Genomic DNA, 24,474 nt, shown 5'->3' with positions numbered 1-24,474 from the left:
TTCCCACGCCAGCTGCTCAAGTTCATCCCAGCCCCCTCCAGCTGTCACCGCCCATGGGGAGACGTCGGTATAAGCGGATGGAGGAGACTCTTCTCTCCAAGACAGGTGTCCCCAGCAGAGGCGGCAGTCAGGTCACCTGGACCCCGAGTCACCGGGAGTCACCCCCAAGCACCCCGCCCTCCGCTCGTCCAGGGCACCGCGGCCTCCCCAGGCCCAAACCCCTCAGCTCCTGGGAGGGGGCGGCCGGGATCACGCCCGGGGACACCTCGGACCCTGCTCCCCACCCCCACCCAGCAGCCTCCGCACTTCCAATAGCTTAGAACGCCCCGGGGTCTTGGCCCCCCAAGACCCCACCCCCCAACTGTAGGAGCGGTAGAGGAGCCCCCTAGCCGCCCCCCCTCACATTCGTGCAGTCACCCTGACCGACCAAGGGCTCCCCACGTTGCTTCTCCCCCCGGTCCTCAAGGGAGAGGGGTGCCAGGCCCGGCCCCGGATGCCCTAACTCACCCCAGGCCCTCCGGGGTGCCCGGGCCTGGAGAGTCGCAGGAGCCCCCTCCAGGCCGGCCAGGGCCTAGCCCCCGAGCTTGGCCGCAGAACCTCCCGCGGCGCCGGCGCCGCTCCCACAGGAGGGAAGCTCTCACTCACCTGGCCCGAAGACGAACGCCGGGGAGGGGGCGGCTGCGGGAAGAGGGGAGCGGGGCGGGGGAGGGGAGCAGGAGGAGGAGCGCAGGAGGAAGCAGGCGGCGGAGCTGGAAGAGACAGCGGCGATCCCGGCAGGCTGCAGGGGCGGCAGTGGCTGCAGGGGCGGCGGCGGCGGCAGCGGGCCGGACTCTCTCAGGCAGCAGCCATGTTGCTGGTAAAACTCCAGCAGACACGTGGGGGGAGTTTGGTCCTCCCCCAGCTCTTCCTCTTACCCACAATGCCCCGCCCCGGAGAGGAGCCGAGTTCTCTCTACTCTCTGCCCGGTACTTTCGCATCGGACCAGTAGGTGGCGTCGAGGCACCTCCCCCTCTGCCCGCTTTCTCTCTACCTCCTTTCTCTTCCACCAATACCTCACTGCCTGGAGAAGAACGGCTCTCCCCCTTTTCTATCATTGATAACTTCGGCTATTATAGTACAGATGGCGCTAAAGTGCTATGGACTAGGAGAACCGAAAAAAACGAAATTCCTGGCAGCGGTGGGATTCGAACCCACGCCCCCGAAGAGACTGGAGCCTTAATCCAGCGCCTTAGACCGCTCGGCCACGCTACCTAGATGGAAAGGGAGGCTTCCTAAGATCTAGTCAATCTATGACATTATGATTCCGCTTTTTTCTTTTTTCTTTTTTTTAACTTCCTGTGATCTGAGATCCAAGTAAAAATATGTGTCAGGGCTTCCCCAAAATAGAATTCATTACTGATAAAAGAGTGAATTTTATCATTCAGTCTTGTTTTTTCCTTTTCAAGAAATAAGTGTCGAAAGCATATTTTCTCACTCCCCTAATCCCCTCTCACCCCAAGAATGTTAATTTCTGAAGGGCAAAGGCTTTCTTTTTGCATCCGCAGAAGCAAGAAAATATCTTGCATATACTAGATATCAAACACTACTGCATTGCATTGAGCTATATAGGAAAGATTGCCTGGCTATATATACATATATATATTTTTTTTTTCGTTGTCTTTTCTTTTTAAAATAAAAAAAAGCTTCCTTTTTTTAAAAAAATTGCATCTTATTTTTATGAATGTCTTTTTAAAATAAAACTTCATTATCTCTCCCATCCTCTCCCTTGCCTTTACCCAGTGATACAAAAATTAAGAAATAAAGGGAGAGGGAGGGCGGAAGTGCTTGTAATTCAGCAAAAAAAAAAAAAAAAAAAAAAAAAAAAAAAAAGCAACACAATCAATCACCGGGTCTGTAGTTATGTGCAATATTCCACAGCCATGGTCGCCCATTTCTGGGGTTCAGGAAGGGAGATGCAGGAAATATCTTCCTAGCCCTTCTTTGGAGCGTTATAAGTACACTATTTCAGTGTCATTTTGATGGGAATCTGACCAGGGAACTGAGGCTGGAGACCCCAAAAAATAACTTCCCACGTTATGGGACCTAGAAGCCAGCCCAACCCCACCTCTGTTAAGTACCACTAATTTACCTTTCCAGAGAGTTCTGCAGACACCAAGTTTTCTATAGAGCTGAACTAAAGCTAAGTACCCTACTTAACTTTCAATAGAACTGAATTCACCTCCACTTAAGTTAATTAATTTTAATTAAGTTAAGTTAATTTGAAGCATCACTAATCAAACTTTCTATAGCCTTACTGAAGCCTATTCAAACCCAATAGCTCTGTATTGTCTCTAATATATATGAGGGTGGGAAGAATGGGCGGGTGGGCAGAAGGGACAGAACTCTGATTTCCTCAGAGTTCTGCTCCATTTGAGATCTCTTGATGAGTTATAATAAACTTAAACTTCTACTTTTACTTGTAATTCAGTAAATTCTTTTACTTCACCCGCGCCTTGTCTCATCAAAAGCCTGCACGTCCCCAACAAACCTGGTGGCCCGTTCGGGGAATCGACAGAGCCGGCTGTAGGTAAGCCCCCTCTTTCTCTGAACCCCCACAGCTGTGAGCAGCCAAAGATCCGGATCAGCTTTGTCTGCCCGGGCATTTTTCCGCCCAAGCAAAATCCTTACTGGTGGGGACGCTTGCGATAAGGATTTCTGCGATTTCTTTTTCTCTCTCTCAAGGGACGCCTTGGAGAACGAAGGAGCTATTGGGAAAAATTCGGGGTGCTTTCCGGCTTTTGCGTAATTTTTGAGGCTTAAGGCAAGAATGGGTCAATTTATCTCATCCATTCCTAAAGACTCACCCCTAGGGTGTCTCTTAAAAAACAAAGATAAATTTGGCCTAAGAGATCTCAAAACAAAAAAAAACTAATTCATTTTTCCAAAACCGCCTGGCCGAAGTACCTTCTAGGCGGCCAGCAAAGATGGCCTATATTCGGCTCAACAGATTATAGGATTATTAAGGAGTTGGACCTATATTGCAGGAGACAAGGGAAGTGGTTTGAAGTCCCTTATGTCCAGGCCTTCATGGCTCTAGCGCAGGACCCTGAACCAAGGCCACATTGCAAAGCGTTTCTTGCCAAATCTAATGGAGAGGAAGAAATTGACCTTTTAGAGGATCCCCTCTTCTCGAGAAGCGTCTGCTCGGCCCTCCGTCTCCCAGCAGAACGCTTGCACTCCAGAACCTCCTTATCAGAAACAGGGTCCCAAGATATAGGACTCCCCTCTCCTCTGGAGTCGAGTTCTGGAAATGCCCAACCCCCACTTCGTAGTCCTTCTCATACACCAAGTGGGCTGCCTTTCTCCTCAACCCAGTCCCTTCCGCCTCCCTCTGGGGCCGGCCAGTCTCGAGGCCTTTGCCCTCCTCAGAAGCTGCAGATTCCCATTCTCCCCCACGGGAGCCTGATTCGGCTACAGCTGTGGATCAGGAGCCTCCTTCTAATCTCTTCCCCTTGAGGGAAGTCGCCGACCCTCAGGGGGGAGTACTCAGAGTACAAGTGCCCTTTTCCAAGTCGGATCTCTCCCAAATCAAGGAAAAATTGGGCAGCTATCCTGAGGATCCTACTAAATATATTGATGGATTCAAAGCCATCACCCTCCAATATGATCTTTCCTAGGGAGATATTAATATTATAATCTCCTCCTCCTGGTACCATAGAGGAGAAGAGGCGAATCTGGGATTTAGCTCAGAGATTCGGGGACGAGATGGCTTCCTCCTCCCCTGCTAGGTACCAGGCAGGGGCTGTTGCTGTACCTCCATCAGACCCCTCATGGAATTATCAGGAGGGGAGCAGGGACAGAGAGAGGAGAGACCACCTACTAAGCTGCCTCATTGAGGGCATGAGGAAAGGAACCAAAAAGCAAGTCAATTAGGGCAAGCTCAGGGGGATTACTCAAACAGCTGAGGAGAATCCCGCTCTCTTCCAAGGTCGATTGGAAGAGGCCCTGAGAAAATACACTAATCTGGACCCCACTTCTCAGGAGGGTGTCACGGTTCTTAGCATGCATTTTATAAACCAGTCTGCCCCAGATATCAGGAGGAAGCTACAAAAATTGGCCCTAGGGCCTCAAACCCCCATGACTCAATTATCAGAAGTTGCTTTTGGGGTGTTCAATAATAGGGACCAGGCAGCAGCAATGGAGAAGGATCGCAGGGCCAGAGCCAGAAACAAAGAACAGGCTCAGCTTTTAGCGGCCGCCATTTTTAGGGATCAGACCCGTTCGTGCTTTAGATGCAAGAGGCAGGGTCACTGGGCGAGAACATGCCCCCAGAAAAAGCCTCCAGGTCCTTGTCCTACATGCCACAGGGAAGGACACTGGAAAAGGGACTGCCCAGAGAGAGGTAGAGCCACAGCCTCAAACCTCGCCCTCCAGTCCTCTCAGGACTCGGTATGACCCGGGTTCAGCGAGGCCCCACCTTTCTCCATCAGCGCAGCCGAACCCAGGGTGACTGTAGACGTGGCCGGTAAGCACATTAATCTTCTATTTGACACTGGGGCCTCTTTTTTGCTTCTGTTATCCCACTCTGGTCCAACGCTCCCCTCCCCCCGTAAAATAATGGGGATTGAAGGGAACCTCCAGAACTGCTTGGAAACTTTTCCCTTACCTTGTAGATATGGAGATTTGCTGTTTCCACACTCCTTTTTAATTATTCCTTCCTGTCCCACTCCTCTATTGGGTCGGGATTTAATGGAGAAACTGGGAACCCAATTCTCTCTGCTCAAATCTCCAAGTGATATATTTGTGCTCCTTCTGAGACCCTCCCATGTTCCTTATGAAATCTGGGAGGACATAGACTCTTCCGTCCGGGATCAGGGCATTCCTGGAAGGGCGACGCATGCTACACCAGCCCTCGTTAAGCTACGGGATCCTACTGGGTTCCCACATAGACGGCAGCATCCAATTAAGCAGGAGGACAGGATCGGGTTACAGCCTTTGACTGAGAAGTTCCTTAAGTTTAAACTTCTGGTCCACTGCCTATCTCCCTGTAATACTCCTATCCTTCCTGTGAAGAAAGCGAATGGGGATTTAAGGGCAATTAATTACAGGATTTAAGGGCAATTAATGAAGCAGTTATCCCTGTCCATCCCATAGCACCTAATCCCTACACTATACTCACGAAAATTCCAGGGAATACTCAGTGGTTTTCTACCCTGGACCTAAAAGAGGCTTTCTTTTGTATTCCTCTGCACGAGGACTGCCAATTTCTCTTTGCCTTTGAATGGGCAAAGCCAGGTGGACTTCCTGGCCAATTAACCTGGGCGGTCCTCCCAGGTTTTAGAGACAGTCCACATCTATTCGGGCAAGCCCTAGCTAAAGATTTGAGGGATCTTGAGCTGCCCGGCAGCAGCCTTATTCAATATGTGGATGATATCTTGCTCTGCAGTCCTACTAGGGAGGAGTCTCTGGCAGCGACAGTAAAAACCTTGAATTTCTTAGCTTCAAGAGGTTACAGGGTCTTTCTATCCAAGGCCCACATTGCCGCCAATCTATTTGGGTCACAATCTCACCCCCACCTCTTGCAAGAATGTTTTGGCAACCCTTTGTAGTGGCAAGAAACTGGAAACTGAATGAATGCCCATCAATTGGAGAATGGCTGAATAAGTTATGGTATATGAATGTAATTGGGCATTATTGTTCTATAAAGAAATAATCAGGAGAATGATTCAGAGAGGCCTGGAGAGACTTACGTGAACTGATGCTGAGTGAAATGAGCAGGACCAGGAGATCATTGTACATGGCAATATTAATATTATATGATGATCAATTCTGATGAATGAGACTCTTCCCAACAATGACATGGTTGATGCCAGTTCCAATGATCTTGAGGGGGGGAGCCTGAAACTGAAGGGGGTGCAGGGGTCCAGCCTCTGCAGGGAGTTCAGGGGGCTGAGCAGGAGGAACAGGGTCGGCATCAAAGGAAGACAGGAGCCGTGGAGTAGTTTGAGTGAGGAACTGATGGAAGTGATGCTCTCACTTCTCTCGGACTCCTTCATGCTTTATTTTTATAGTATATCATGATCGTATACTTTTCTTTAGGTCAACGTAGTCTTCAGACATGTGTCTGACTTATTGACATTTAGATGCTACTACATTTGACATTTAATATTTAAGTTTTTTATAGTTAAGTGTTAATTACTGATTACTCGAAGCCAATATAATGAAAGGTAAATGTTATACAAGGTTAAATGTCAGTGAATTTTGTTAGTTTACTTATATCTTCTTTGTCAATTCTATGGATTGTTTGATTCCTCTATTTCCCTGACTTGAAATCATGGCATTTAGGGCAATTCCTAGTTATACTTTAACCATCTTTTGGTTCCTGATCTTTTCTGAGTCTAAGTTGGTAAACACCATTATTTCTTGGACCTTTGGATTCTCTCCAATATTGACAATGCTTTCCATATTGTTCTCTCCTTTATCATTTGTCTCAGTGAGAGATTAGTTTTATTAGGACAGAATATACATGTGGAATCATTTTTAGTTAACTTGCCCAAATTCTCCTTGTCACCAGATTTTTTTAGATAATATTTAGTGCTGTAATCAAGCCAATTATAAATAATATAAGAAATAGTAATCCACTAATGAGAATCATAGAAGGAAATGTTGTTCCTGCATGAGTGCTATGCACATTTGATCTCAGTACTGGGCTTTGCCAATCAGCTTAGAGATTGCCGCTCCCAACAGGGGGGACCCCGAAACTCTCTGAAATTCCTTCAAGGAGAAAGTCTCCTTGAATTCTGGCCTCTGTAAAAGACCCCGCCCGAGGGAAAGAGGACACCCTCATTCGGTTATCCTGAGAGTCACTCACTACTGACTAAACTTCCCATTGAGATGGAGATTAGTCTAGATTCACTCATTCAATTCCAAGATTCCCTATTCTGATTCCAGCTCAAACTGCTCCCAGCTCCCACCAAGAGCTGCCCCCAGCTTCTAGCCGAGGTTTCAAATATAAAATGAGCCAACTTGAGGCTCAGTCCTTGCAGAGGACCTAATATGCCATGCCAAGGAACCTCTCTCTCTCTCTCTCTCTCTCTCTCTCTCTCTCTCTCTCTCTCTCTCTCTCTCTCTCTCTCTCTCTCTCGCATAATCTGCAATCCTCTTCCCACTGAAATGATAGTTTTTTCAGCATTACTCCTTCTTTTATCTCTTCCTCACTTATTTCCCTAACAAGACTTTATACCTCTCTGTCAGGATTTCTCTGCTAGAAACTTTACTTCTCTGCCAGGACCTTGCCACCAAGGAATTCAGTCTTTCTATTCATGCATAGCAAAGACTGACTTCCCAATGCCAATAATAAACTTCTTTTACTGGTCTAGCTTTTTAGGTTCATAAATTCCTTTACGCAGGACCTCTGCACCATCAGAAAAGGGGTTCCCAGAACTCCCTGCTATGTGCCGAATCCTAGGGGGATTGAGGGGAGCCAAATATCTTCATTTAGTTCCCTGAACCCCAAACCTGCCACTAACCTCATCATTTGATTCCCTGACTGAGAACTGAGTGAGCCACACCGCATCAATCTTGTGATGAAGAGAGCCATCTACATCCAAAGAAAGGACTGTGGGAACTGAATGTGGATCACAACATAACATTCTCACTCTTTTTGTTGTTGTGTGCTTACATTTTGTTTTCTTACTCATTTATTTTCTTTGTTTGATCTGATTTTTTTTTTTTTTGTCCACCAAGAGAATTGTATAAATATGTTTATACGTACTGGATTTTAACATATATTTTAACATGTATAACATATATTGGATTGCATGCCTTCTAGGTGAGGGGTGGGGAGAAGGAGGAGAAAATCTGAAACAAATAGCTATGTAAGGGTCAATGTTGTAAAATTATCCGTGCATATATTTTGAAAATAAAAAGCTTTAAAAAAAAAAAAAAAAGAGCTGCTACTAGATTAGATTAGGCTGTGATTTCACATTATTCTACACAAACAGGATTTGGCAGTTCACATAACTGTGTATATCTTTTTTACGGAGCAGATTGTTAAATGTTTAACAAGGGGGTGTGATTGACCATATCCTTTTGATTTTGAGCTGTGGGAATAACACAAGTCTTCTGAATCTATTCACACTATATTCTAGTGTAGGCTGCTTTTGAGCTGCTTAAAAGTTTGTGAGGACAAGGACCCGACTTACTTGTTTTGGAATTAGCATATAGTTGCACAAATCACTATAATTAGGCTTTATTGTTCTATGCAGACAAGAATACTCACAGCAAAGACATAGCCAGCTTCATTCCAATTTTGTAATGGTCCAAACCTAGTAAGGGAAAACCCAGTAGGGGCAATTTTGCTATTCAGGTCAAGCAAGACAATGTATGGAATTAGCTGAGTGAAGAGGGAATATAGCCTTAAACTATACCTTAATTGTGACTTCAGATTTTATAACAACAAATAGAGCTGTAGCTAAAAAGTCCTATTTCTCCTCACTTCTTAATTATCATTTAAGTACTTCTTTTAAAGGTGATGATGTCTTTGAATTATCTTATTGGAGGAATTTATTATTATTATTTTTATTCTTTTGTTTCTGCGTTAGATTTCCTGGATTAGAATGTAAACTTGGATTTCCCCAAACAATGGGAGAAAAGGTCAGGCTGAGAGGTGAGGCCTTTGGGGGTATCTGCATTTAGGCTATTTAATCTAGTATTTAGAAATTTATGCTTTGCATTTTTTGCTAACAAACACCTTGTCACATGGAAGATACCCTTTCTCATGGGAGCATAATAAGCCCCTTTTTGCTTTTTCTTACTCTGAGAGTCTTTTTTTTTTAATTGAAGCTTTTTATTTTCAAAACATATGTGAGGATAATTTTTCACCAGTGACCTTGTGTTCCAATTTTCCCCCTTTTGCCTCCAGCCTTTCCCTTAGATAGCAAGTAATCTAATATATGTTAAACATGGTAAAAAAAACAAACAAAAAAAAACACAAAAATGTAAATCGAATGTAGACGTACATATTTATACAATTATCTTGCTACACAAGAAAAATCAGATCAAAAAGAAAGAAAAAATGAGAAAGAAAATAAAATTCAAGCAAACAACAACAAAAGAAGTGAAAATGTCCTGTTGTGGTCCACATTCAGTTCCCACGGTCCTCTCTCTGGTGTAGATGGCTCTCATCATCACAAGATCACACTGGAACTGGCCTGAATCATCTCTGTTGAGAAGAGCCACCTCCATTCTGATTGTTTTTGTGGACCACACTGTCCCACACACAAGGAAGGAAAGAAATAGGCATTTATTAAATACCTACTGATGTAACTTATTCCCTTCCCTGTCAGGAAGAAGCCCAACCATCATCAGAGATAATCAAATTCTCAGACTATCCTGTTTGTATAGAGTGATTGTGAGGATGGAAATCTTTTTTTTTTTTTTTTTTTTTTTTTTTCTATCCCTTAAACCTCTGGGTATCTTTTAACAACCTTTGAGATATCAATTAGCATATCTTTAGACAGGTCTGGGACCTGGTCTGCCAGGTGCATTCCATCTGCTCTTTGATTCTCCCTTTGAATTCCTTTACTTCCTGAGAAATGCCGTAAGGTTGTATTTCCCCTATAAAAGATCTGTTATGATGAAGACCTTTATTAAGTGCTTTTCTGGACTAAACCCACTATGAGGTACTTTCTTATAGTGCCTTCCCTTTAATGGTGCCTTTCTTCTAGCTAATTCTGAGGCTAAACTCCTCTATGGATTTAAACTGTCAGTCAATGGCTTACTCCTGTAAAGGTCCTCTTGTCTCTCAGTTGTAATCCTTCTCTGGGAGGAGGTTTCTTTTCTGTAAAATCTTTTCCTCTGTGAGCAGGTTTCTTGGGAAGCTTCTGGAACCTCCAGCCAGAGCGAAGGTAGAATCTTGAATCCTCTTCTTCTTGAATCCTGGCTCTGAATCTCCTTCAGCTCTTGTCCTTCCTCAATCCAGACTCTCTTCTTCCAGACTGCTGTCTAAACTCAATCCCAGTCAGACTGCTCCTTGCCCGACTGCCCTCCTCTTTTATCTTAGCAGAGATTGGGCTAGGGAGAACTCAACAGAGTTTGTGAGAACTCCTACAGCCAATGAACTTGCTCCTCTTAAAGGTGCAAATGCCTTTAAATATGTAAACTCTCCCCCAGAAGTCCAAAGGTGCAAACTCCTTTCAAAGGCCTGAACCAAAGGTGTGAATTCTGAGCTAGAGAATTGTTTAGACAACCTGAGTTATCACCTTGTAATCCTAACATACTCCCACCTCATAGAATATTTCTGTTCTCCTAGTTAATTGTGAGTTTTGTGGAGAACTTGTCATTCATACGCTCTCTCACTATATTTCCTGCTTTTTCCTCTTCTTCCTCCTATTCTATAGCATTTTTTCTCTTCTTTCTCCTATTCTATAGCATCCTTTAAGTGATTAGTTACATTCTGTAACTAAGATCCCAGATAAGTTTTTAGGTAAAAATACTGTGAGAAATGATGAGAGAACAATGTTCTGTTTCCACAGATGTTGTGACTTGGCTATAATGTTAAGGAATTACAGGGGGAGTCAAGTTGATGTGGGTTAAGATTCCTTTCTGATTCCCAACCCCCATGAATTCCAATGGGAGATATCCGGGCTCTCCCAGCCCCCATCAGATGGGAGCTAACTTGAGCTGTCCCACCCTCATTCTAATGATCTGCTCAAGTTTCCCAACCCCCACTCCAAGCACAAACAGTTCCTTATCTAAAAACCCATCAAATTTTATTCAAATTCTAACCCCAAGCCAGAGGCCAATCTGGGACTCTACCCATGAGCCCCTTCAGATTAAAAGGGGGAAACTGGAATCCACTCTTTGCAGAGATCCCAAACATGGCATCCTTCCGGCCATGTCAAAGGTTTCTGCCCACCAGTGCCAGCCCTGGTCCTGGTGTCCTTTCTACCTTTAACTTTACTTCCAAACCCCATAATAAACCTCTTTTATTAATCTAGGTTTTCGGGTCTGTAAATTCCTTTACAGAGGACTCTTGCGCCACTACTAGATCTCATTTAACTCTGTATCCTTGCACTGAATCCAAAGGGGTTGCAGGGGAGCCCTATTTGGCTCCCTGTACCCCAAACCTGCCACTAGGCCTCAATTAACCCTGATTTCATTTAGGTACTCCTTATTTAAATCTCATCAAATAAGTGATCTGTACTATCTTGGTCAGATGTATTTATAGTCTCAAAAGAACCTCATGTATATGAGGTGAGTTTGATGAGGTGAGAGAATTGAAGGTAAGAGATCCCCTAAAAGCAAAGGGATCCCCTTGGCTGGTGGCAGGTTTTATGAAAGAATTTGCAAACCCCAATGAGTACAGGCACAAGGTTTGTGGCAAGGACGGGTTTATTTATGCTAAAAGAAGACAACTTTCCTAGTGGGCAAGGTCCTAATTAGGAGTTTAGCAAAGATGGGTTTACACTGAGAGGAAAATATCTTCATCAGTGGGCTAAGTCCAGAAGAGCATTTAGCAAAGATTGGTTGACAAATCCTTAGTTATATCAGGTTAGTCTAGGCCCGGAGCTGGGGAGCAGTTTGAGTAATTGTGCCCCAAGCAGAGATTTCTAATTGAATGAGATTACTCTGAGAATTGTCTGGAAAGGGCCCAGGGAGGGTTTGAGAGTCAGAATGATGGGGGTTGAGGTCCCTTTAAGATTTCCTTTCTGATTTCTCAACCCCCATGGTTGAATATCCGGGCCCAGCCCCCACTATCTGCTCAGGTTTCCCCAACCCTCCTCCACAGTTTCTTCCTTATCTGAAAAGCCCACCAGAACTTGGGGCACTGCCCACAAGCCCCTTTTAGATATAAAAAAAATCTGACACACGTGAGAAAGTGTTTCTTTTTCAGCCCTCCCCCCACCACATGGCCATTCTGAGTATCCCATCCCTCTCGGGTTCCAGGCCAGCAGTCTCCTTGATCTGTTCTGGGGCAGAAATCTGCTCCATTCTTCCTATCTCTTGCTCTACCTTCTTCATCCCTAACCATCAGAATTTAGAGTCCTTTCTGAAATTGATTTACTTGATGTTTCCTCCTCCCCCCACCTTGCCTTTGTTTCCCTGATAACTGGAGTCCTATAAAAGTGTCTAGAATTAATTACTAGATGCTGAATGTTTTGAGACAAGAGTCTGATTCAGCCTACTAGTCAAAACTCTCCACTAATAAAATATTTTTAAAAACCCTCTAATCTCTGTCTTGCCTCAGTTTCTCTGGGCACTACAAGGGAAGGGAGTAGGACCCTTGTTGGATAGATAGGGACTTCTAATGAGGACATAGGCAGGAAGCAAGATAACATAATTCTACTCCAGGATAGTTTGGGACAAGGATAGAGTCAGAGTGATGGGTACCTGGGACATTGTTTTTCTTTTCTTCCTTCATTGTGTTACAATGGTATGTAAGACTCAATTTCCAGTCTTAATGGCAAGGAAGGGGAGACAGTGCCCAACAACATGAATTTGGGGACGCTAACACTGTTGGAGCCTCAACAGTTGGACTTGCATGTCATGGCATCACCTCCCAGATGTCATATGTCATGTTCACCTTCCAGAATGAAAGACAAACAATCTCTGTGAGGTTTTCCTGGTTCTACTCACTTCACTTTACATCAGCCCATATGAATCTTCCAGGTTTTTCTGAAACCATTGCTTCTTTCCTTCTGTTCCTCTCCTTTTCCTCCTCTCACCTTCCCTTCATCTCTTTCTTCCTCCCTCCCTTTCTTCTTCTTTTCTTCCTTCCTTTTTTCCTTCCTTCCCTCATGAGACCTTCTTTCCTGGCTCTCATTGATTGGTTAGACCTAGTCCACTTGGCCTTTATTTTGGCCTTGATTGTTTCAAAGTGAATATAAATATCATCTGTTGCTGTTTTATCCAGAAAACCAGGGGGTCTTTTCCTCCCAGATGAGATTTTTTTTTTTTTTTTTGACTAGGTAAAAGAGGCCATTCTTTGTCTCAATTCTAATTTAGCCTTAACCACTGAACATTCCTTGTTTAGTCTAATAAACTGTGACCTATTAAAGACTCTAGCTTAAAAAGACCAAGCTCTCCCACTGCATCCAGGGCCATCTCTAGTCATTCTGATCCATATCTGGCCACTGGACCCAGATGGCTCTGGAGGGGAAAGTGGGGCAGGTGACCTTCTCCAGCCCTCCCTCACTTAAGTCCAATTCACTTGCACGGCATGGCAGCAGCTCATAATTGTCTTTAAGAATAAAGGGCAAACAACAACAATAGTCATTGTATTATTGTTTATACCGAAGTCATTCACAGCTGATCACCGTACAATACTGTTGTTATTGTGTACAATGTTCTCCTAGTTCTGCTCACTTCATTCTGCATCAGCTCATATACACCTTCCCAGGTTTTTCTGAAACCATCCTGCCCATCATTTCTTTTATTGTTCTTTTTTTTTTTTCCGAGGCCATTGGGGTTAAGTGACTTGCCCAGGGTCACACAGCTAGGACGGGTTAAGTGTCCCAGACCAGATTTGAACTCAGGTCCTCCTGACTTCAGGGCTGGTGTTCTGCCATTTCTTATAGTACAACAGTATTCCATTGCAATCATATACCACAACTTGGTCAGCCATTCCCCAGTTGATGGCATCCTTCCAATTTCCTATTTTTTGCAAAAGATAAAGCAGGGATTCTGTGTGTGTGTGTGTGTGTGTGTGTGTGTGTGTGTTTGTGTGTGTGTGTGTGTGATGGACCTTTTTGTAGTCAAGGAAACCTAAAAAGAAGATCCATTCTCAGAATTACCCTTTTTTTTTTTTTCCCCTGAGGGGAAAGTAACTTGCCCAGGGTCACACAGGGTCACACAGCTAGGAAGTGTTGAGTATCTGAGACCAGATTTGAACTCCTGAATTCAGGTCTGGTGCTCTATCCACTACCAGCTGCCCCCCTCAGAATTATCCTTGTTAGAACTTGAGGTCTAATAGTAGCTAGGGTGTGGTGAAGTTCAAATGCAATGATAGATGTAAACCATTTTGCAAACTTTAAAGCAATATGTAAGTGCTAGCTATTGTGATTTTATTATTGGTACACAGACACCAGCCCTACAGTCTGGTGATGACTTCATCCTTCAGCCTTCTATGGCACTCCTGTTGAGCTCAAGCAATGTTTATAAAGCAATACTGGGGTGTGCCAGTAAATGTTTAACAACTGGGGTGTGGAGCGGGTGGATAGGGGAAATGTATAATCACAGATATACTTCTATATTTTTATATATAATTTTTTTAATCTTAAAAATAATCTTTATTTTTTTGTATAGTTAAAAAAAAATAGAGGTAGTTATTAGTTCCCATATTAATACTCTCTTAAGTTGTCTTTTTAAACCTTAATCAACAAAACAATAAATTAGGCCCAGATTTGTACAGGTCACCAGATGTAAATACTATTTAGACTGAAAATTTAACAATCACCTCAGGAAAGCTGGCAAAACCCCTAAAAAGAGGGATACAACAAAACGAACACATATCCAGTTCTGTAAGCATTTATTGAGTACCAACTAGGTGCCACATTTTGGGCGTACAAGGACAAAAATAAAAGTTTCTGCCTTCAAGGACTTTATATTCTACAAAGCCATAATGTGTACAAAGACAAGTAAATATAAGATACATACAAAATAAATTCAAAATAGTATTTTTGGAGGGTGAAGCACAGCAAACTAATAGGCTCAGGAAAAGCCTGACTGTGATCTGATTGTAAAGGGATTCTGTAAAGCACAGGTGAGAAGAAAGAGCATCCTGTGCCCAGGAGACATTGTGCCAAAGGCAAAGAGATAGGATGTCTTGAACAGGGAGCAGCAAGTAGGCCAGTCCGGGTGAAACAGAGACTGGGCCGCATGGGGTAACGTGAGATTAGTCTGAAAAAGAGGTCAGAGACAGATATAAAGGGCTTTAAAAGACAAAAAAGGACAGTTGAGCGGTGGAGTCAATAGAGTGCCAGACCTGGAGCTCCCGAACTCAAATCTGGCCTGGGAAACTCACTAGTTTGTGCCTCTGGACTAGTCATTTAAACCCTTTACCTCAGTTTCCTTATTTGTAAAATGAACGGGAGAAGGAAACAGCAAAACATTCCAGTATCTCTGCCAGAAAACTCCCCAAACACAACTGAAGCCATTAAACAACAAAAATGCCCCATTAGGAAGTTTTCATTTTATCCTACCCATCCATTGAGGGTTCATTGGCAGAAGAGTAATCAAACTTGTGCTTTAGGAATAACAATTTGGCAGCTTTGTGGCGGATGGATTGGAAAGGGGAAGACACTAGAAACTGGGAGACTAATTAGGAAGTTAATAGGGCCTGAACAGTGGAGGACCTGAGTGGAGAAGATTACTGGAAAAAGATACAAGTTGGAATGTGAATAGACCAAAGAGGAAATTCAAACAGAGACAATTTGAGGAAAGCTCTCTTTCAGTTAGGAATGGAGTAGTCCAGTTTGGCTGAATATGGAGTTTGTAGAAGGCAGCAAAGTCTCAGAACCACCCTACACTTTTTTTTTTTTTTTTCAAAACATTTTTTGCCTTATTATAGTTTTCCCCAGTATCCCTCTCCCTCTCTGAGAAACATACTATACAATAAGTAACATTTTTTTAAAGATAGAGGGGAAAAAGTTCAGCTTAATTGGTTGATTTATATATGTTTCATTTGCCACACTTGTAGACTTCCATCACTGCAATGCCCTTCACTTTTATTATGTGGGTTATATCCATTCATATTTACTATATCATGACTTATAACACATTATTATTATAAAAATAGTTTTGTCTCCTTGGAAAGGGTCTCGGGGACCTCCCAGACTATACTCTGAGAACATTACTGTGGGGAAACAAGGTCAGATGAGGCCGGAAAGTCTGTTGGAGGCCAGATCACTTAGGACCATAAGTGGTTTGTATGATCTCTTATGAGTGTTCTTGAAAACTGACATGCTAATAGGAGGAAGAAATGTTCTGGATTGGATTTCAGACACAAAAGGAAGCTTCCAAGTTGGATAAAATGGGTAACTTCCATTTTAAAAAATTACAGCTTTTTTATTTATTTGATCCACTTGATTCTGACCTTATTGGGGACCAAAAAAAGAATCATAAAATGGAGCAAATTTCTATTCACATAACTCACTGTCTTCAGAAAACACCAGATAAGAATTGAAAGAAATGACTTTATAAGTAGAACTTTGAGGGCCAAAGGGCCAAAGTAATGTGAGCCATTTTCCCAAAGACAAAGGATTCACGCAGTCTTAGTCAGAAGGCTTTTGTGAGAGTAGTAAGAAATACAAGGAACCAGCTGACTTTATCAGATGCCTATTATGCTTCACTACCCTCAACCCAAACAGAACATATCTGTGTAAGAAAACTTTACCAGGAGGAAATTAAGTACTTGATGGCAAACAAATATTAACAAGGGTCAATCTTTATCTTGATTTGCTTTGGTTTGCTTAGTTAATTTCTTTTTTTTTTTTTTTTATAGTATTTTTATTTTTCCAAATATCTGCAAAGATAGTTTTCAACATTCACCTTTGCAAAACCTTGTGTCAAATTTTTCTCCCTCTCTCCCTTCCTTCCCCCTCCCCACAAAAGCAAGCAATGCAATATAGATTAATCATGTGCAATTCTTCTAAACACATTTCATATTAATCATGCTGCACAAAGAAAAATCGGCTCAAAAGAGGGGGAAAAAAAAAAGCAAATACCACTGCCACCACCACCAGAAAGGTGAAAATACTGTTTTGATCCACATTTAGTGTCCACAATTCTCTCTCTAGATGTGGAAGGCACTTTCCAATAGGTAGCTAATTTCAGTCCCATATCTTTCTCTCCCTCCCTCCATCACCCCAACCTCTGAGAACAAGTAAACTTCAACGGTCAGAATCACTATTTTTATTTTGTTGTTCATAAGGTATTTCAATAGCTCCTTTATTTATTTATTCATTCCTTTATTTAGCATTCAGCCAAAGCAGGCCATTGAATGCTTTTGTGGTTATCTCTGACTCTTTATCACCCCACTGGAAGTTTTCTTGGCAAAGATTTTAGTTTGCCATTTCCTTTTCCAGCTCATTTTACAATTGCGATATCTGAGGTGAACCGAGTGAAATGACTTACTTGCCCATAATCACATAGTGGTAAATATCAGTAAATGTGAACTCAGGAAGATGAGTGTACCTGACCCCAGGCTTGGCACTCAGTGAACTATATGGCACCATCCAGCTGCACTCACTGAATGTCAATTAGCTCAAATCAATTGTAAAATAGTAAAATGGACTTCAAAACATCTGACCTAAGGGCAGCTAGGTGGCGCAGGGGATAGAGCACCAGCCTTGAATTCAGGAGGACCCTAGTACAAATCTGGCCTCAGACACTTAACACTTCCTAGCTGTGTTACTCTGGGCAAGTCACTTAACCCCAATTGCTTCAGCAAAAACAAACTTAAACCCCCCCCCAAAAAAAAAACCAACCAACTGACCTTAGAAGAAATAAATCACATGGCTTAGCTTCATGATCTAGCATTAGAACCACTCTGGACTTCAGTTCCCTCATCTGTAAACTAAGAAGCTTGATATTAGGTGGTATTTTCTAGTTTCTTCTATAATAGCCAGGCTGCAAGTGAAAATGCAGGCCATTTGACCTCAGAGAATTGGGATTTTTTTTTAAAATGGAGTGAATTATTTTACCTCTTTAAGAAAGGCAGCTCTTGAACACAGAAAGATTTTAAAAGAACCTGCAAAAATGAAACTTTTGCCTAAACTCCCTTGGGCATCAAGGAAATGAAAGGCTACTTAATTTTACTTCCTAATCATAAGGAATAATACTGTTAAGATTGGGAGAGCAAGACAAGAAATCTGACTAAAGACATATAGGTTCTCAAGTTTCTTCCTTCACTCACTCAACGGGAATTTATTGGACACCTCCTTGTACAAAGCTGGATGATATATATGGAAGATATAAAAATTCAGACCTTACCCTAACTAATAATACCTGATTCATACAGTGCTTTAATCCCATTTGATATTTACAACAACCCTATTTAACCTCAATTTATAGAAATGAAAATGGAAGTTTAGATAAATAATAACTAAAATTTATATAGGGCAATCATCTTATAATGATCTCATTGGATTCTCACAATGACCTGGGAGATGAGGAGTGCTATTATGATCCCTGTTTTACAGATGAGAAAGCAGAAAGAGAGCAAAATGACTTATCCAGCATCACACAACTAAGTATTTGAGGCCATACTTAAACTTGGCTATTTCTCAGACAGAATGTTGTCTATAGTGCCACCTAGCTGCCTCATAAACGATTTGTTCATGATCACTCACCTTCTTAGTGGCAAAGAATTTATACAAGACATGAATTCTAACACTTTTCTCACTTCATCAGATTGTCTCTAAATCAATTTATAATCTAGTAACTTAAAATCTAGTTTCAAAAAGAGAGGGGAAAGGATAGTCACATCAAGCCAGTGGCCAGAAAACACATTTGTCACCCATATAGTAAATAAAGACGTAAGCTTAATTAGGAAAAATTCTGAATTACTCATTTTTTTTTTTTTAAAGAAATGAATTTTTATTACTTTCAAGAACATACAGTAACTCAAACCAGACCAACAAAAGTGCTTTCCAGTAGTATTCCTTGGAGGACATTCCTCAATGAACAGGTAAAAAATGCTTTGTGATTAGCATTATCACTTATTTTCATGGAGATGGATGCTACTAAAGTGCTTCAGGCTAAATGATAAGTCTGTTCTTATCCATGTTTTTAAAACATTTGCTCTAAAATTTTATTTATATTATTAATTTGCAGTCTCTGAGGAGAAGACTGGATAAGCAAAGATAAATTTCAGTCTGGCCATGTGTGAACAAACTGAATTAGCTGAGTATGAATGAAAGAGTTGTTCCCTTACTTGCAATACAGTTCTCAATGGATTATCATTGGAACTAGACAGCTGAAAATTACATTCTGATCAGTGGAGATTCAGACAAAAATTAACAATGAAGAAAATCTGATGGAGGTTGAAGGCCAAGAATGATATACCACACATAGGTCTTCAGTATTATGGTATGTTGGTTTTTACATTAAGATTCTAAAGACATTTCCACTAGGATGAAAAAAAAAAAAAGCTCAAACATGCAGCAATATCACTTTCTCAAACACCTGCTTTATAACTATCCTATTCCCCACTGGATAATTTAAGACTTGGAGGTAGAAATATGTTTGCATACAATGTTATCAAACCTCTTATTTAAAAGCTTGTTGAAGGAAATATAATTCAAAATAGTATATATATATTTTTTGCTTGTAATAGTAATAGTCAAACCACTAAAAATAAAGGCATCTGAGCTGAATGAATAGAGAGAAGTCAGCAGAAAGCTCTCCTTGGTAGAAAGAGCTTAGATGAGCTAGATTCCCTCCTAACTTGGGCACCCATGGAAATCTGGAGGAATAATTCCATATGAGGAGGCTTTCTAACTTTATTTCAAAACAGTTCCAAATATATAGTTTCCTTAATCAGTTTGCTAGCCATAAAGGCAACCTGAAGATATCTTTCTCACCCCCCAGAAAAGAAGGGTCCTTGAGACAATGGGACCATGGACATTCATGGAAATCTGGAGGAATAATTTCAAAGGAGGAGCCTTTCTAACTTTATTCCAAACCAGTCTGAAATTTAACAGTTTACCCTAGCAGTATGCATGCATGCCACAAAAGGCAAACCTGAAGATTCTTCCTACCCCTAAGAAATGAAAGAGTCTTTGGAGCCATAAAAGCTAAGGATTCCTCCATTTGGCCAACATTGTTTTGTTGATCAAAATATTAACATTGTTCACAGAAAACAAAAAGGAGTGAATACAACTTAACACATTTAGCTTCTTCCTTTCTAAAGGAAGCAACTCACTCAATTCTAACAATTAAAAAAATATTTTTAAAAAATTGATGATATAATCTCAAAAAGTAGCCCTAAGTTCATGACGCTACTTCAGTTTAGCTCTTCCCTCCCTCACCCCAACAAATATACTGCCTTCACAGGCATGTATATGCTTCTTTGCTTGTGGCAAAGGAAAATTCTTAAGTCAAAATGTGAAATACAAAAGTCAATTTCACTACACATTAAATAATGCATTTTTATGGACAAATGAAGAAAGTCTTTTTCTCCTTTCCAGCTTAAAAAAAAATAATAATTTTTTTCACCCCAAATATATACATGGACGGTAGTGACAGCTTCAGCAGGCTATTCCTCCATCAATGCCCATGCTTCTTCAGCCTTCTCATAATACTTATTTGCTAGCCGGCCCTTCATGGCTTCCATAGCAGCTTCTGCTGCTGCAGTGTATAGATCTCCTGAAAGGGAAAGCAAAATACACTTTTAATGACTGAAAGGAATGGAACCTGTCCTCTGGATGGGGCTACCAAGGCAAATGTGGGCAAGGAAAACCAGATTCAATGTGCCCAGGGGCAACCTTGCTGTACAAAGGATTTAAGTTAGGTGGAACAGAAAAAGATTTCTCTTTTTCAGGATTATTAAGACAAGGAACCTGAAGAACCATGAAGTGCCTAAAGTCAAGAAGATCCAAGTTCAAATGCAGTCTCAAACACTTAAAAGCTATGTGACTCTCGTACTGTCATTTCCTCCTCTGTATGATGGGGATAATAATAGGGATTGTGTGAGGATCAAATGATAATTGTAAAGTGCTTAGTTCAGTGTCCTGAAAAACTCCAATAAGACACACAACTACTCCCTCCTGATTCCCAATTTATTTAGGAATGGCTTAAGCACATTGTAAAAGCAGCTGTCTCCAAGATACTGTCAACTCTAACTCTAGGATTCCAGGATGTGCTTGATGACTTAATTCTAATGGTGACATAGTAAATTGGGGAGAAAGAAAATCTTTGCACCAAGTTTCTCTGATAAAGAATTCATTGCTAAGATAGGGAGCTGATCCAAATTCATAGGAGAAGAAATGCAAACTATAAAAATAGTCATATAAAATGCTCTAAATTACTAATAATTAGAGAAAAGCAAATTAAAACAACTCTGAAATACCATCTCACACCCATCAGATTGGTAAAGTTGACGAATAAAGGAAAATTTAAATAGGCACATTAATGTGAAGTGGTCCAGTCATTTTGGAAAGGAACTTGGGACTATTCTTACACATTTATTAAGTTATGCATACCCTTTGATCTAGTGATATTATTACTAAGCTCTATCCCAAAGAATTCAAAGAGTGATGAAAAGGATCTAGGGAAACAACAATATTTATAGCAGCTCTTTCCATGGTGGCAAAGAATTGGAAACTGGCAAGGTGCCCATCAAATGGGGGATGGCTGAATAAGTTATATATATGTGAAGTGATTCAATACAAAACTCAATTTTAAAATGTGGTAAGAAATGCTGAAGAGGATATTATCAGGAAAGTCTGGGAAATTTTATATGAAATGATGCAAAGCGAAGTGAACAGAAGCAGGAGAATAATTTCTATAATAACAACAATCCTATAAAGATAAACAACTTAAAAGACTTCCGAACACAGTGAAACTAATCATAACAAATATGGAAATATGTTTAAAAGAATTGCATATCTATAACCTGTATCAGACTGCTTGCCTTTTTGGAGAGGAGGAAATAGGCAAAGGAGGGAGGGAGAAAAAATTTGGAATACAAAATTTTACAAAAATTAATAATGAAAACTATAGATGTGTTTGGAAAAATAAAATACTGTTGAACAAAAAAATTATTAGAAACAAAAGAAAATCCTTTCCCTAGTTTTTATTTTCCATATGTTTATAGATCATAAATACTTAATATTGCTTCCATATTTGGGTATCACTGTTCTGTTAGCCTTTTATTTTATTTTATTTTTTTTGTCCAATCCCAAATAGTAATAAAGATTTAGAGAGACTGAAACAGCAAGCATTCCCACCACCCAATATTCTTGCCAGTTTGCTTTTGTAGAAATTTCATTATGATTTTACTTAAAAATCTCACCATTTGATGGATATTATTTTAAATCTGTTAATTTATTTGGAGAGGATTATCATTTGCTGATTAGACTAACTCTTATGCATTTATTTAGATTTTCTTTCATTTCTTAAGATATTGGTTTAGTTTCCTTTAGAAAGACTGTTCTAAGAGTACTAAAAAATTCTCTAATATTTCACTTTTTAATGTGTTAATGGAGTTGTAGTATATAGAATGCAAATAAGTATTTACTGAATGAAGGAATGAGACCACAGCTTCTTGGAATAAAGAAGCTGGGTAAGAAGATTTACACCTTTGATTTGTTTTTCATCTTTTACTTTTTTCTAAACTCTGTGGCATGGTAGGGGTCTTATCACTATACTTATCAAAATATTTATACCGATCTATATCAATATATTCATTAATGTAATTTATCAATATAAATGAAATCTACTTTAGCACAATTTAGAAAATGTAAATGACTAAGAATTGTTTATGAGCATGATGTGGGTTGTGTTCCCTTTTGGAAACTAATCCTTTCAGATTCCCAGCCCCTCATAGCTGATGCATTATCAATTCAAGAAGCTAGGACCTTTGATTCACAAATCCTGTCAAAAGCACCCTTTTGAATTCCAATAAGAGATCTGGGCCTGTCCCAGCCCCCACTGGATCTGAGCCAACTTGGGACTCCATCCATAGGCCCCTTTAGCTAAATCTTTCATTATAAAAGAGCCAAGCTGGAGCCCTCTCTTTGCAGAGGTTCCTAACATGGCAGCTGTATGCCTGGCATCCCAAGGATCTCTGTCCACTGCAACACTGGTTCCGGTACCCTTTTATCTCTACCTTCACCTTTTACTAACTAGACTTTAACTTTACTTCCAAACCCCATAATAAACCTTTTTTATCAATCTAGGTTTTCTGGTCTGTAAATTCCTTTACAGGGGACTTTGTGCCGCTACAAGACCTCATTTAACTCTGTATCCTTGTGCCGAATCCAAAGAGGTTGCAGGGGTTGACTCCCTGTACCTCGAGCCTGCCACTAGATCTCAATTAAAACTAATTTCATTTAGTTACCCCAATTCTAAACCTCATCAAGCACATCCTTTGAACACTAGACATGAATGAACATAATTTTTTGTTTATCAATAAAAGTGCTAGCTGGAAATAGGTGGAGTTTATTAAGAAGCTATTTATTTAGTATTCAAAGAAATTTATGAATTTGTTTTTATAAAATTTGTACTTAGAAAAACAAATTTACTGTGTTTTTATTTATTCCTCTAACTTTTCCTAACAATCAACTAAAAAAGGTAACAAACACCCTCCTTTTTGCCTTGCATTCTTCTACCAATAAATAGTTTTTACAGAACTGTATTATAACTTTCGATGTACAATTTTTAAAGTGTACAAATAAAATGATATAATTTTCAAAGTTTAAATAAAAAGATTACCAGATAGTTCAAAGACCTTGTGCATAACCTGCAACTTTTTATTTTTGTCTGGTTTTTCCTGTTAAAGGCACTGGATTTTGTAAATGTTCTATCAAGTTAACTGCAAAAAAAAAAAAAAAAAAATATTCTGACCTCTTCATTCCCATGTTAATTCCCCTGATTTCTTTTACTTGTCTCATTGCTAGGATCTTTCCTGGAAATAAAGGATCGATTTGTGATTTTTACTGATAACAACAATGATGATAGCAGGTAATATTTATATGGCACTTATCATGTGTGAAATATTTTAAAAGTATTATCTCATTTGAGCCTCATCACAACCCTGGGAGATGAGTGCTATTATTATACCTTCATGATGAAGGAAGTGAAACAATCACAAGTGTTAAGTGATTTATCTGGGGTCACAGAGATAGGTCTAAGGCTGGACTTGAATTGACTCCAGCCCTGATGGGAATCTGACAAGGGAAACTGAGTCTGGAGACCCCCAAAAATAACTTTATTTACTAATTTACCTTTCTATAGAGTTCAGCAGACACCACCCAAGTTTTCTATAGAGCTGAATTAAAGCTAAGTATCCCTACTTAACTTTCAATAGAACTGAATTCACCTTAAGTACTTCCACTTAAGTTCTATACAATTTGAACCATCACTAATCAAACTTTCTATAGCCTTACTGAAGCCTATTCAAACTCAATAGCTCGGTATTGTATCAAACCCTATAGATGAGGGTGGGAAGAATGGGCAGGTGGGCAGAAGGGACAGAACTCTAATTCCCTCAGAGTTCTGCTCCATTTGAGATCTCTTGATGATTTATAATAAACTTTTACTTCTACTTTTACTTATAATTTAGTAAATTCTTTTACTTCACCCACGCCTTGTCTTATCAAAAGCCTGCACATCCCCAACAGCCCCAGAGCTTTTGAATAAAAAAATCCCTCTCCAGGATGGCACTTTCTTTTCATCAGGCTGAGAGCATTGCCACAGTTATCCTCAAACTTTTTAAATAGGGGGCCAGTTCACTGTCCCTCAGACTGTTGGAGCGCATGACTATAGTAA

The 24,474-nt window shown here is 40.7% G+C and overlaps 2 protein-coding genes and 1 non-coding gene across 10 annotated transcripts in view; all 3 read right to left on the bottom strand.

The window, feature by feature from the left end:
* Window positions 1-4,869, bottom strand: part of POLR3E (RNA polymerase III subunit E) — a 32,202-nt gene extending 27,333 nt beyond the window's left edge. For 2 of the 5 annotated variants that reach the window (XM_074281021.1, XM_074281019.1), the window contains exon 1: window positions 646-859. The gene's annotated coding sequence lies outside the window, so the exon portion shown is untranslated. Of the gene's footprint in view, window positions 1-645; window positions 864-4,645 lie in introns of those variants that run through there. The other 3 variants (XM_074281018.1, XM_074281020.1, XM_074281017.1) reach the window with 3 other exon arrangements.
* On the bottom strand, window positions 1,170-1,251 carry TRNAL-AAG (transfer RNA leucine (anticodon AAG)). The gene has a single exon. It is a non-coding gene; the product is annotated as a tRNA-Leu (tRNA).
* Window positions 4,870-18,552: 13,683 nt separating the features above from the next.
* EEF2K (eukaryotic elongation factor 2 kinase) overlaps window positions 18,553-24,474 on the bottom strand; it is a 73,766-nt gene continuing 67,844 nt past the window's right edge. For all 4 annotated transcript variants that reach the window (XM_074281026.1, XM_074281025.1, XM_074281028.1 and 1 more), the window contains one exon: window positions 18,553-20,349. In XM_074281026.1, coding sequence (XP_074137127.1) covers window positions 20,240-20,349 — 110 coding nt within the window. In that variant the 3' untranslated portion in view covers window positions 18,553-20,239. The remainder of the gene's footprint in view (window positions 20,350-24,474) is intronic.

Source organism: Sminthopsis crassicaudata, chromosome 1 (genome assembly GCF_048593235.1).
Source record: "Sminthopsis crassicaudata isolate SCR6 chromosome 1, ASM4859323v1, whole genome shotgun sequence".
Taxonomy (NCBI): Eukaryota; Metazoa; Chordata; class Mammalia; order Dasyuromorphia; family Dasyuridae; genus Sminthopsis; species Sminthopsis crassicaudata.
This window is presented reverse-complemented; position numbering and strand designations above follow the sequence as displayed.